The sequence below is a fragment of the Ranitomeya imitator genome, chromosome 1 (genome assembly GCF_032444005.1).
Source record: "Ranitomeya imitator isolate aRanImi1 chromosome 1, aRanImi1.pri, whole genome shotgun sequence".
Lineage (NCBI taxonomy): Eukaryota > Metazoa > Chordata > Amphibia > Anura > Dendrobatidae > Ranitomeya > Ranitomeya imitator.
The window spans coordinates 8,311,208-8,326,192 of NC_091282.1; the positions used below are offsets into that span (position 1 = coordinate 8,311,208).

The following is a 14,985-nucleotide window of genomic DNA, read 5'->3' on the forward strand; positions in this document are numbered from 1 at the left end:
ACGGTCATACAATCGGAGGTCCCTCTGGCCCTGGCCAAGGACACAGCCAGGTGTGAGGTAAAAGTCAATGATGCCCTCACAAAACAGCAGCGGCGGGAGGCTCGAGCTTTGGTACAGCAGAATATGGATGTATTCTCAGAGCTGCCGGGGCGAACCTCAGTGATTCAGCATGACATTGTCACTGAGCCCCGGGTAAAGGTGCGGATGAAACCGTACCGAGTGCCAGAAGCCCGAAGGCAAGCCATCGCGGCCGAGGTAAAGCAAATGCTTCAGTTGGGAGTCATTGAGGAGTCCCGAAGTGAGTGGGCTAGCCCCATTGTACTTATACCAAAACCTGATGGGTCATTATGCTTCTGTAATGACTTTAGGAAGTTAAATGAAGTGTCAAAATTTGACCTGTATCCCATGCCATGGGTGGACGAGCTAATTGAGAGACTGGGGAAGGCCCAGTACTTCACCACGCTGGATCTCACGAAAGGTTACTGGCAGGTTCCCTTAACAGAGTCAGCGAAGGAAAAGACTGCTTTTATAACCCCAGAGGGTCTCTTTCAATACGTTGTCCTACCTTTTGGGTTACATGGAGCTCCGGCCACATTTCAGAGGCTGATGGACATTGTGTTAGCACCACATAGAGATTACGCATCGGCCTATTTGGATGACAGTCATCTTTAGTACCGACTGGGATACCCATCTGTCCCAGGTACAAGCAGTGCTAGAGTCTCTTAGAGCCGCAGGGTTAACAGCAAACCCAAAGAAATGTGCGATAGGTCTCACGGAAGCCCGGTACTTGGGATACGTGATCGGCCGGGGGGTTATCATACCTCAAGTGAACAAAATTGAGGCCATTCAAAACTGGCCCAAGCCCTTAAGTTCCAAACAAGTGAGGGCATTCCTTGGCATCATTGGGTATTACCGTCGGTTTATACCCAATTTTGCTGGTAAATCGGCTTCCCTAACGGACCTGTTAAAAGGGAAGAAAACGGTGATGGTCAAGTGGAATCCTCAAGCAGAGGAAGCGTTCCAGTCTCTGAAGTCGGCGTTGTGTGGACAGCCGGTCCTCATCAGCCCCGACTTCAAGAAAACCTTTATTGTGCAAACCGATGCCTCAGAGGTAGGCTTAGGAGCGGTGCTGTCGCAAGAGGTGAATGGGGATGAGCATCCAGTCACCTATTTAAGCAGGAAACTGACCCCGGCAGAGAAAAATTATAGCGTAGTGGAGAAGGAGTGCTTGGCGATCAAATGGGCCTTGGAGTCCCTACGCTACTATTTGCTCGGGCGTCAGTTTCGGTTGGTAACAGACCATTCACCCCTTGTCTGGATGAGAAATGCAAAGGAAAGGAATGCCCGAGTCACCAGATGGTTCTTGTCCCTACAAAATTTCAGCTTCTCTGTGGAACATCGGGCTGGGAAATCACAGGGAAATGCAGATGCCCTGTCACGGGCACCATGTATGCTGACAAATGTTCAACCCCACAAGTCTGAACAGAGGGGGAGGGGTATGTGAGGCAGTGACCGGTGCCATATGTGAGGGTCGCTATGTGTCCCCCAGGATGTGCTTGGAAGCATATTAGATCCGCTGGAGTGCCCGGTGCTCACAGCAGGTTGCCTGTGAGACACAGGGAAGAATAAAAGTAAGTGTGAACTGGGTCAAGTTATTTGTCCCAGAATTTATTCAGGAAAACCTGGTATGGGCTTTTATTTTGAAACGGACTGCAGGATGGTAGTGGGGCCGGTCCGTTTCCTCCAGCCCAGATCTTATAGTGGCCCATGGCCATAGAATCAGGAGGATAGAAAAAAAAAACCCAGCAAGAGAGTTTGGGTGTGTCAGTCTGGTCTGGGAGTCAGACCTAGCAGGAGGCTTATGCAGAGCTCCTTCCGTGTGGAGAAACACGGGCCAGGCAGAGCCTGAAAAGCCAGACACCCCAGCGTACACAGTGGTGTAATACGCTCACGGCAGCGGACTGTGGACTGTTGTTTTTTTTCCCGGCTGCATACCGAAGGACTTGTTTGCTTTCTTTTCCGGTTTGTGAGTATGCTGTAAAATAAACAAGACTTTGTTTGAACTTTATATGGGTCACTGCCTATTCACTGCACAGCAAGGACATCGCTACATCACATCTCCTATACATGCAGGTCACACGCCGAGGTTGTACTCACCTATACACACAGGTCACACGCCGAGGTTGTACTCACCTATACACACAGCTGTTGGTGTCCAGTCAACCCGGTCTCCATTATATTTGCACTGGATTCTTGGAGTTGAGGGATAATATCCAGATTTACATGTTATTGTGATCTTTTGGTTCAGATTATAATATTCCTTGAATTTTGTGATGTTTTCCAAGTTATTTATTGAGGGTTTTTTACATTGTTCTGTAATAGAAAAGAAAATTTGCCCCTTGGTAACAATGTGATTGCAGGTGATCTTTCCGGTCTATATATGTACAATTCTAGAGCCGACGTCACACCCCTATATTATTAACCACCGGCCTCCGCCATACGGCGAGTACATACTTCTCCCGATAACGTCCGGTCACTTCCACCCAGGGCTGCCATCTCAATCCTGCTGGCTGCAGAGATGAAATCTCAGTATGGCTGCCGTCACACCATCAGTATGTGGTCAGTATTTTACATCAGTATTTGTAGCCAAAACCAGGAGTGGAACAATTAGAGGAAAAGTATAATAAATACAGAAGTGGTGCAGATGTTTCTATCACCCACTCCTGGTTTTGGCTACAAATACTGATGTAAAATACTGACCAAATACTGATAGTGTGACGGCAGCCTAATCCTGACTGTCAGAAGAGTGGAAACATCTCCCTGATCACATCGCTCCCAAACTACAAGGTTTAGCGGGAAATGGACTTATTTCTCTGGAAGACGCATATGTAGAATAATTTTGCTCTCCTGTGACTTGTGACACGAGTCAGAGTTAACTCGGATTTACGCCATAAAGTGACATAACAGACATTGCACAGCTGGGGTAGGTTTTATTTTATGGTGCCTGAAGACACAATAAATGGGCGAAACGGGGTCGTCCCATATGGAAGTGTGATGCAGTGAGCCATGTTACAGCCAGGGGGCGCTGTACGTGCTCCTCAGGATAAGCATGGAGGCGTATCTGTAGTAGTGATAATGAGACCGTCTCCGGCATGATCGTAAATGGCCGGTCTGTGTCGCAGAGGGAGTCTGCGCTATAAGCCTGCAGTATTGCTGTTCTGGGACCTGTAGTCGCACAAGTATTTGTATAGTTAAAAGGGCGGCCTGCAGGGTTAGTCAGAGAGCTGGGCGGGACTGGCTAACCACTCACACCACCCATCTACAGCTACATAATGTGACCAGAGTTTGGGTCACATGTTCATAGTGTATGGGCCGGAATGGTCAGTGTGTAACCAGGTCCTGGAGCGGCCTAGCCAGACTCCAGACCTGAACCCAATAGAAAATCTGTGGAGGGAACTGAAACTCAGTGTTGCCCAGCGACAGCCCCGAAATCTGAAAGATCTGGTGAAGATCTGTAAGGAGGAGGGGGCCAAAATCCCTGCTGCAGTGTCTGCAAACCGGGTCAAGAACTGCAGGAAACATCTGACCTCTGTAATTACAAAGGTTTCTGCACCAAATATTAAGATCTGTTTTTCTGTTGTATCAAGTACTTATTTCATGCAATAAAATGCAAATTACCGTATATACTCGAGTATAAGCCGAGATTTTCAGCCCATTTTTGGGGGCTGAAAGTCCCCCTCTCGGCTTACACTCGAGTCATACCCAGGGACTGGGAGGGAAGGGGGAGCGGGGGCTATCTAATTATACTCACCTGCTCCTGGCGCAGTCCCTGCAGGTCCCTGGTTCCCCGACGCCGCAGCTTCTTCCTGTAGTGAGCCGTCACATGGTACCGCTCATTACAGTAATGAATATGTGGCTCCACCTCCCATAGGGGTGGAGCCGCATATTCATTACTGTAATGAGCGGTAACTGTGACCGCTCAATACAGGAAGAAGCTGTCAGTGCCGGGGAATAGATGTGCAGGGACCGCGCCAGGAGCAGGTGAGTATAACGGGGAGGGGGAGCGCTGCGCAATATTCACCTGCTCCTCATTCCGGCGCGGCTCTGTCTTCAGCATCTTCCGCAGTGACGCTCAGGTCAGAGGATGCGGTGATGTGGTTAGTGCGTGCCCTCTGCCTGAACGTCAGTGCAGAAGACGCTGAAGACGGAGCGGCACCGGAATGAGGAAAAGCGAGTATGGCAAGTGCCGGGGGCCTGAGTGTGTGATTCTTTTTTTATCGCAGCAACAGCATATGGGGCAAATGACTGTACGGAGCATCTTATGAGGCCATAATCAGCATTAATGGAGCATTATATGGGGCAAATGTGTCTATGGAGCATCTTATGGGGCCATTATTAACCTTTATGCAGGATTATATGGGGCATATTTTAATATGAAGCATCTTATGGGCCCATCAAACTTTATGGAGCATTATATGGGGCTCCTGATTCAATAGGGATATTCAAAAACACTTCACCTACTGATCTGACTTTTGACATTCACCGGTAGCTGCCGCATTTCCCACCCTAGGCTTATACTCGAGTCATTAAGTTTTCCCTATTTTTTTTTTGTGGCAAAATTGGGGGGAAGGGGGTCGGCTTATACTCGAGTATATACGGTAATTATGTAGCATCATACAATGGGGTTTTCTAGTTTTTATTTTTAGATTTTCTCTCTCACACTTGAAGTTAAAAAAAATAAATAAATGCACACCTCTCCATTCTTTGTAGATGGGAAAACTTACAAAATCGTCCGTGTATCATAGACGTAGGCTACGTTCACATTAGCGTTTTGCGTGTTTGCGTCGGGCGACGCAGCAGCGACACATGCGTCAAGCCCCTATATTTGACATGGAGGACGCATGGACATGCGTTGTGCTGCGTTGTGCGACGCATGCGGTTTTTTTGCCGCAAGCGTCGGGCGCAGAAAACGCAACAAGTTGCATTTTTCTTGCGTCCAAATTTCGGCAAAAAAGGACGGATGCGTCGCAAAACACAGCGTTTTTGCGTGCGTTTTGGTGCGTTTTTATTTGCGTTGTGCGTTGCGTCGCCGACGCAGTGGCGCACAACGCAAATGTGAACGTAGCCTTATTTTCCCCACTGTATATGTATAGGATATATACAGCGGGCACTCACCTATACACCGGGGAGCATTATCCCACTGGTCCTTATTGTGTCCGGTCACACATGTAATCTCCTGTTATATAATGGATGGTGCGGCATTATCCGCTCTATGTCTGGAGCAGTCGGATGTCGTCCACGACCACGTATTACATATATGTACAGGATATATAGAGCGCGCACTCACCTATACAGCGGGGAGCATTATCCCACTGGTCCTTATTGTGCCCGGTCACACATGTAATCTCCTGTTATATAATGGACGGTGCGGCATTATCCGCTCTATGTCTGGAGCAGTCGGTTGTTGTCCACGACCACGTATTACATATATGTATAGGATATATAGAGCGGGCACTCACCTATACACCGGGGAGCATTATCCCACTGGTCCTTATTGTGCCCGGTCACACATGTAATCTCCTGTTATATAATGGATGGTGCGGCATTATCCGCTCTATGTCTGGAGCAGTCGGTTGTTGTCCACGACCACGTATTACATATATGTATAGGATATATACAGCGGGCACTCACCTATACACCGGGGAGGATTATCCCACTGGTCCTTATTGTGCCCGGTCACACATGTAATCTCCTGTTATATAATGGATGGTGCGCCATTATCCGCTCTATGTCTGGAGCAGTCGGTTGTCGTCCACGACCACGTATTACATATATGTATAGGATATATAGAGCGGGCACTCACCTATACACCGGGGAGCATTATCCCACTGGTCCTTATTGTGCCCGGTCACACATGTAATCTCCTGTTATATAATGGACGGTGCGGCATTATCCGCTCTATGTCTGGAGCAGTCGGTTGTCGTCCACGACCACATATTACATATATGTATAGGATATATACAGCGGGCACTCACCTATACACCGGGGAGCATTATCCCACTGGTCCTTATTGTGCCCGGTCACACATGTAATCTCCTGTTATATAATGGACGGTGCGGCATTATCCGCTCTATGTCTGGAGCAGTCGGATGTCGTCCACGACCACGTATTACATATATGTATAGGATATATACAGCGGACACTCACCTATACACCGGGGAGCATTATCCCACTGGTCCTTATTGTGCCCGGTCACACATGTAATCTCCTGTTATATAATGGACGGTGCGGCATTATCCGCTCTATGTCTGCAGCAGTCGGTTGTCGTCCACGACCACGTATTACATATATGTATAGGATATATACAGCGGGCACTCACCTATACACCGGGGAGGATTATCCCACAGGTCCTTATTGTGCCCGGTCACACATGTAATCTCCTGTTATATAATGGACGGTGCGGCATTATCCGCTCTATGTCTGGAGCAGTCGGTTGTCGTCCACGACCACGTATTACATATATGTATAGGATATATACAGCGGGCACTCACCTATACACCGGGGAGCATTATCCCACTGGTCCTTATTGTGCCCGGTCACACATGTAATCTCCTGTTATATAATGGACGGTGCGGCATTATCCGCTCTATGTCTGCAGCAGTCGGTTGTCGTCCACGACCACGTATTACATATATGTATAGGATATATACAGCGGGCACTCACCTATACACCGGGGAGGATTATCCCACTGGTCCTTATTGTGCCCGGTCACACATGTAATCTCCTGTTATATAATGGATGGTGCGGCATTATCCGCTCTATGTCTGCAGCAGTCGGTTGTTGTCCACGACCACGTATTACATATATGTATAGGATATATACAGCGGGCACTCACCTATACACCGGGGAGCATTATCCCACTGGTCCTTATTGTGCCCGGTCACACATGTAATCTCCTGTTATATAATGGACGGCGCGGCATTATCCGCTCTATGTCTGGAGCAGTCGGTTGTCGTCCACGACCACGTATTACATATATGTATAGGATATATACAGCGGGCACTCACCTATACACCGGGGAGCATTATCCCACTGGTCCTTATTGTGCCCGGTCACACATGTGATCTCCTGTTATATAATGGACGGTGCGGCATTATCCGCTCTATGTCTGGAGCAGTCGGTTGTCGTCCACGACCACGTATTACATATATGTATAGGATATATAGAGCGGGCACTCACCTATACACCGGGGAGCATTATCCCACTGGTCCTTATTGTGCCCGGTCACACATGTAATCTCCTGTTATATAATGGACGGCGCGGCATTATCCGCTCTATGTCTGGAGCAGTCGGTTGTTGTCCACGACCACGTATTACATATATGTATAGGATATATACAGCGGACACTCACCTATACACCGGGAAGGATTATCCCACTGGTCCTTATTGTGCCCGGTCACACATGTAATCTCCTGTTATATAATGGACGGTGCGGCATTATCCGCTCTATGTCTGCAGCAGTCGGTTGTCGTCCACGACCACGTATTACATATATGTATAGGATATATACAGCGGGCACTCACCTATACACCGGGGAGCATTATCTCACTGGTCCTTATTGTGCCCGGTCACACATGTAATCTCCTGTTATATAATGGACGGTGCGGCATTATCCGCTCTATGTCTGGAGCAGTCGGTTGTCGTCCACGACCACGTATTACATATATGTATAGGATATATAGAGCGGGCACTCACCTATACACCGGGGAGCATTATCCCACTGGTCCTTATTATGCCCGGTCACACATGTAATCTCCTGTTATATAATGGACGGCGCGGCATTATCCGCTCTATGTCTGGAGCAGTCGGTTGTTGTCCACGACCACGTATTACATATATGTATAGGATATATAGAGCAGGCACTCACCTATACACCGGGGAGGATTATCCCACTGGTCCTTATTGTGCCCGGTCACACATGTAATCTCCTGTTATATAATGGATGGTGCGGCATTATCCGCTCTATGTCTGGAGCAGTCGGTTGTCGTCCACGACCACGTATTACATATATGTATAGGATATATAGAGCGGGCACTCACCTATACACCGGGGAGCATTATCCCACTGGTCCTTATTGTGCCCGGTCACACATGTAATCTCCTGTTATATAATGGACGGTGCGGCATTATCCGCTCTATGTCTGGAGCAGTCGGTTGTTGTCCACGACCACGTATTACATATATGTATAGGATATATACAGCGGGCACTCACCTATACACCGGGGAGGATTATCCCACTGGTCCTTATTGTGCCCGGTCACACATGTAATCTCCTGTTATATAATGGACGGTGCGGCATTATCCGCTCTATGTCTGGAGCAGTCGGTTGTCGCCCACGACCACGTATTACATATATGTATAGGATATATACAGCGGGCACTCACCTATACACCGGGGAGCATTATCCCACTGGTCCTTATTGTGCCCGGTCACACATGTAATCTCCTGTTATATAATGGACGGTGCGGCATTATCCGCTCTATGTCTGGAGCAGTCGGATGTCGTCCACGACCACGTATTACATATATGTATAGGATATATACAGCGGACACTCACCTATACACCGGGGAGCATTATCCCACTGGTCCTTATTGTGCCCGGTCACACATGTAATCTCCTGTTATATAATGGACGGTGCGGCATTATCCGCTCTATGTCTGCAGCAGTCGGTTGTCGTCCACGACCACGTATTACATATATGTATAGGATATATACAGCGGGCACTCACCTATACACCGGGGAGGATTATCCCACTGGTCCTTATTGTGCCCGGTCACACATGTAATCTCCTGTTATATAATGGACGGTGCGGCATTATCCGCTCTATGTCTGCAGCAGTCGGTTGTCGTCCACGACCACGTATTACATATATGTATAGGATATATACAGCGGGCACTCACCTATACACCGGGGAGCATTATCCCACTGGTCCTTATTGTGCCCGGTCACACATGTAATCTCCTGTTATATAATGGATGGTGCGGCATTATCCGCTCTATGTCTGGAGCAGTCGGTTGTTGTCCACGACCACGTATTACATATATGTATAGGATATATACAGCGGGCACTCACCTATACACCGGGGAGCATTATCCCACTGGTCCTTATTGTGCCCGGTCACACATGTAATCTCCTGTTATATAATGGACGGCGCGGCATTATCCGCTCTATGTCTGGAGCAGTCGGTTGTCGTCCACGACCACGTATTACATATATGTATAGGATATATACAGCGGGCACTCACCTATACACCGGGGAGCATTATCCCACTGGTCCTTATTGTGCCCGGTCACACATGTAATCTCCTGTTATATAATGGACGGTGCGGCATTATCCGCTCTATGTCTGGAGCAGTCGGTTGTCGTCCACGACCACATATTACATATATGTATAGGATATATACAGCGGGCACTCACCTATACACCGGGGAGCATTATCCCACTGGTCCTTATTGTGCCCGGTCACACATGTAATCTCCTGTTATATAATGGACGGTGCGGCATTATCCGCTCTATGTCTGGAGCAGTCGGTTGTCGTCCACGACCACGTATTACATATATGTATAGGATATATAGAGCGGGCACTCACCTATACACCGGGGAGCATTATCCCACTGGTCCTTATTGTGCCCGGTCACACATGTAATCTCCTGTTATATAATGGACGGTGCGGCATTATCCGCTCTATGTCTGGAGCAGTCGGTTGTCGTCCACGACCACATATTACATATATGTATAGGATATATACAGCGGGCACTCACCTATACACCGGGGAGCATTATCTCACTGGTCCTTATTGTGCCCGGTCACACATGTAATCTCCTGTTATATAATGGACGGTGCGGCATTATCCGCTCTATGTCTGCAGCAGTCGGTTGTCGTCCACGACCACGTATTACATATATGTATAGGATATATACAGCGGGCACTCACCTATACACCGGGGAGGATTATCCCACAGGTCCTTATTGTGCCCGGTCACACATGTAATCTCCTGTTATATAATGGACGGTGCGGCATTATCCGCTCTATGTCTGCAGCAGTCGGTTGTCGTCCACGACCACGTATTACATATATGTATAGGATATATACAGCGGGCACTCACCTATACACCGGGGAGCATTATCCCACTGGTCCTTATTGTGCCCGGTCACACATGTAATCTCCTGTTATATAATGGACGGTGCGGCATTATCCGCTCTATGTCTGGAGCAGTCGGTTGTCGTCCACGACCACATATTACATATATGTATAGGATATATACAGCGGGCACTCACCTATACACCGGGGAGGATTATCCCACTGGTCCTTATTGTGCCCGGTCACACATGTAATCTCCTGTTATATAATGGACGGTGCGGCATTATCCGCTCTATGTCTGGAGCAGTCAGTTGTCGTCCACGACCACGTATTACATATATGTATAGGATATATAGAGCGGGCACTCACCTATACACCGGGGAGCATTATCCCACTGGTCCTTATTGTGCCCGGTCACACATGTAATCTCCTGTTATATAATGGACGGCGCGGCATTATCCGCTCTATGTCTGGAGCAGTCGGTTGTTGTCCACGACCACGTATTACATATATGTATAGGATATATACAGCGGGCACTCACCTATACACCGGGGAGGATTATCCCACTGGTCCTTATTGTGCCCGGTCACACATGTAATCTCCTGTTATATAATGGACGGCGCGGCATTATCCGCTCTATGTCTGGAGCAGTCGGTTGTCGTCCACGACCACGTATTACATATATGTACAGGATATATAGAGCGGGCACTCACCTATACACCGGGGAGCATTATCCCACTGGTCCTTATTGTGCCCGGTCACACATGTAATCTCCTGTTATATAATGGACGGCGCGGCATTATCCGCTCTATGTCTGGAGCAGTCGGTTGTTGTCCACGACCACGTATTACATATATGTACAGGATATATACAGCGGGCACTCACCTATACACCGGGGAGGATTATCCCACTGGTCCTTATTGTGCCCGGTCACACATGTAATCTCCTGTTATATAATGGACGGTGCGGCATTATCCGCTCTATGTCTGCAGCAGTCGGTTGTCGTCCACGACCACGTATTACATATATGTATAGGATATATACAGCGGGCACTCACCTATACACCGGGGAGCATTATCCCACTGGTCCTTATTGTGCCCGGTCACACATGTAATCTCCTGTTATATAATGGACGGTGCGGCATTATCCGCTCTATGTCTGGAGCAGTCGGTTGTCGTCCACGACCACGTATTACATATATGTATAGGATATATACAGCGGGCACTCACCTATACACCGGGGAGCATTATCCCACTGGTCCTTATTGTGCCCGGTCACACATGTAATCTCCTGTTATATAAGGGACGGCGCAGCATTATCCGCTCTATGTCTGGAGCAGTCGGTTGTCGTCCACGACCACGTATTACATATATGTATAGGATATATACAGCGGGCACTCACCTATACACCGGGGAGCATTATCTCACTGGTCCTTATTGTGCCCGGTCACACATGTAATCTCCTGTTATATAATGGACGGTGCGGCATTATCCGCTCTATGTCTGGAGCAGTCGGTTGTCGTCCACGACCACGTATTACATATATGTATAGGATATATAGAGCGGGCACTTACCTATACACCGGGGAGCATTATCCCACTGGTCTTTATTGTGCCCGGTCACACATGTGATCTCCTGTTATATAATGGACGGTGCGGCATTATCCGCTCTATGTCTGGAGCAGTCGGTTGTCGTCCACGACCACGTATTACATATATGTATAGGATACATACAGCGGGCACTCACCTATACACCGGGGAGCATTATCCCACTGGTCCTTATTGTGCCCGGTCACACATGTAATCTCCTGTTATATAATGGACGGCGCGGCATTATCCGCTCTATGTCTGGAGCAGTCGGTTGTCGTCCACGACCACGTATTACATATATGTATAGGATACATACAGCGGGCACTCACCTATACACCGGGGAGCATTATCCCACTGGTCCTTATTGTGCCCGGTCACACATGTAATCTCCTGTTATATAATGGACGGCGCGGCATTATCCGCTCTATGTCTGCAGCAGTCGGTTGTCGTCCACGACCACGTATTACATATATGTATAGGATATATACAGCGGGCACTCACCTATACACCGGGGAGCATTATCCCACTGGTCCTTATTGTGCCCGGTCACACATGTAATCTCCTGTTATATAATGGACGGTGCGGCATTATCCGCTCTGTCTGGAGCAGTCGGTTGTCGTCCACGACCACGTATTACATATATGTATAGGATATATACAGCGGGCACTCACCTATACAGCGGGGAGCATTATCCCACTGGTCCTTATTGTGCCCGGTCACACATGTAATCTCCTGTTATATAATGGACGGTGCGGCATTATCCGCTCTATGTCTGGAGCAGTCGGTTGTCGTCCACGACCACGTATTACATATATGTATAGGATATATACAGCGGGCACTCACCTATACACCGGGGAGCATTATCCCACTGGTCCTTATTGTGCCCGGTCACACATGTAATCTCCTGTTATATAATGGACGGTGCGGCATTATCCGCTCTATATCTGGAGCAGTCGGTTGTCGTCCACGACCACGTATTACATATATGTATAGGATATATAGAGCGGGCACTCACCTATACATCGGGGAGCATTATCCCACTGGTCCTTATTGTGCCCGGTCACACATGTAATCTCCTGTTATATAATGGACGGCGCGGCATTATCCGCTCTATGTCTGGAGCAGTCTGTTGTCGTCCACGACCACGTATTACATATATGTATAGGATATATACAGCAGGCACTCACCTATACAGCGGGGAGCATTATCCCACTGGTCCTTATTGTGCCCGGTCACACATGTAATCTCCTGTTATATAATGGACGAAGCGGCATTATCCGCTCTATGTCTGGAGCAGTCGGTTGTCGTCCACGACCACGTATTACATATATGTATAGGATATATACAGCGGGCACTCAACTATACACCGGGGAGCATTATCCCACTGGTCCTTATTGTGCCCGGTCACACATGTAATTTTCTGTTATATAATGGACGGTGCGGCATTATCCGCTCTATGTCTGCAGCAGTCGGTTGTCGTCTATGACCATGTATTACATATATGTATAGGATATATACAGCGGGCACTCACCTATACACCGGGGAGCATTATCCCACTGGTCCTTATTGTGCCCGGTCACACATGTAATCTCCTGTTATATAATGGACGGTGCGGCATTATCCGCTCTATGTCTGCAGCAGTCGGTTGTTGTCCACGACCACGTATTACATATATGTATAGGATATATACAGCGGGCACTCACCTATACACCGGGGAGGATTATCCCACTGGTCCTTATTGTGCCCGGTCACACATGTGATCTCCTGTTATATAATGGACGGTGCGGCATTATCCGCTCTGTCTGGAGCTGTCGGTTGTCGTCCACGACCACGTATTACATATATGTATAGGATATATACAGCGGGCACTCACCTATACACCGGGGAGGATTATCCCACTGGTCCTTATTGTGCCCGGTCACACATGTAATCTCCTGTTATATAATGGACGGTGCGGCATTATCCGCTCTATGTCTGGAGCAGTCGGTTGTTGTCCACGACCACGTATTACATATATGTATAGGATATATAGAGCGGGCACTCACCTATACACCGGGGAGCATTATCCCACTGGTCCTTATTGTGCCCGGTCACACATGTAATCTCCTGTTATATAATGGACGGCGCGGCATTATCCGCTCTATGTCTGCAGCAGTCGGTTGTCGTCCACGACCACGTATTACATATATGTATAGGATATATACAGCGGGCACTCACCTATACACCAGGGAGCATTATCCCACTGGTCCTTATTGTGCCCGGTCACACATGTAATCTCCTGTTATATAATGGACGGTGCGGCATTATCCGCTCTATGTCTGGAGCAGTCGGTTGTCGTCCACGACCTCGTATTACATATATGTATAGGATATATAGAGCGGGCACTCACCTATACACCGGGGAGCATTATCCCACTGGTCCTTATTGTGCCCGGTACCACATGTAATCTCCTGTTATATAATGGACAGCGCGGCATTATCTGCTCTATGTCTGGAGCAGTCGGTTGTCGCCCACGACCACGTATTACATATATGTATAGGATATATACAGCGGGCACTCACCTATACAGCGGGGAGGATTATCCCACTGGTCCTTATTGTGCCTGGTCACACATGTAATCTCCTGTTATATAATGGACGGCGCGGCATTATCCGCTCTATGTCTGGAGCAGTCGGTTGTTGTCCACGACCACGTATTACATATATGTATAGGATATATAGAGCGGGCACTCACCTATACACCGGGGAGCATTATCCCACTGGTCCTTATTGTGCCCGGTCACACATGTAATCTCCTGTTATATAATGGACGGCGTGGCATTATCCGCTCTATGTCTGGAGCAGTCGGTTGTCGTCCACGACCACGTATTACATATATGTATAGGATATATACAGCAGGCACTCACCTATACACCGGGGAGCATTATCCCACTGGTCCTTATTGTGTCCGGTCACACATGTAATCTCCTGTTATATAATGGACGGTGCGGCATTATCCGCTCTATGTCTGGAGCAGTCGGTTGTCGTCCACGACCACGTATTACATATATGTATAGGATATATAGAGCGGGCACTCACCTATACACCGGGGAGCATTATCCCACTGGTCCTTATTGTGTCCGGTCACACATGTAATCTCCTGTTATATAATGGACGGCGCGGCATTATCCGCTCTATGTCTGGAGCAGTCGGTTGTCGTCCACGACCACGTATTACATATATGTATAGGATATATAGAGCGGGCACTCACCTATACACCG

At 48.1% G+C, this 14,985-nt stretch overlaps 1 protein-coding gene across 1 annotated transcript in view; it reads right to left on the bottom strand.

Moving 5' to 3' along the window:
• LOC138658224 (receptor-type tyrosine-protein phosphatase alpha-like) overlaps positions 1 to 14,985 on the bottom strand; it is a 210,577-nt gene that overhangs the window by 133,935 nt on the left and 61,657 nt on the right. The window contains exon 7 of the mRNA XM_069745730.1: positions 2,194 to 2,373. Coding sequence (XP_069601831.1) covers positions 2,194 to 2,373 — 180 coding nt within the window. The remainder of the gene's footprint in view (positions 1 to 2,193; positions 2,374 to 14,985) is intronic.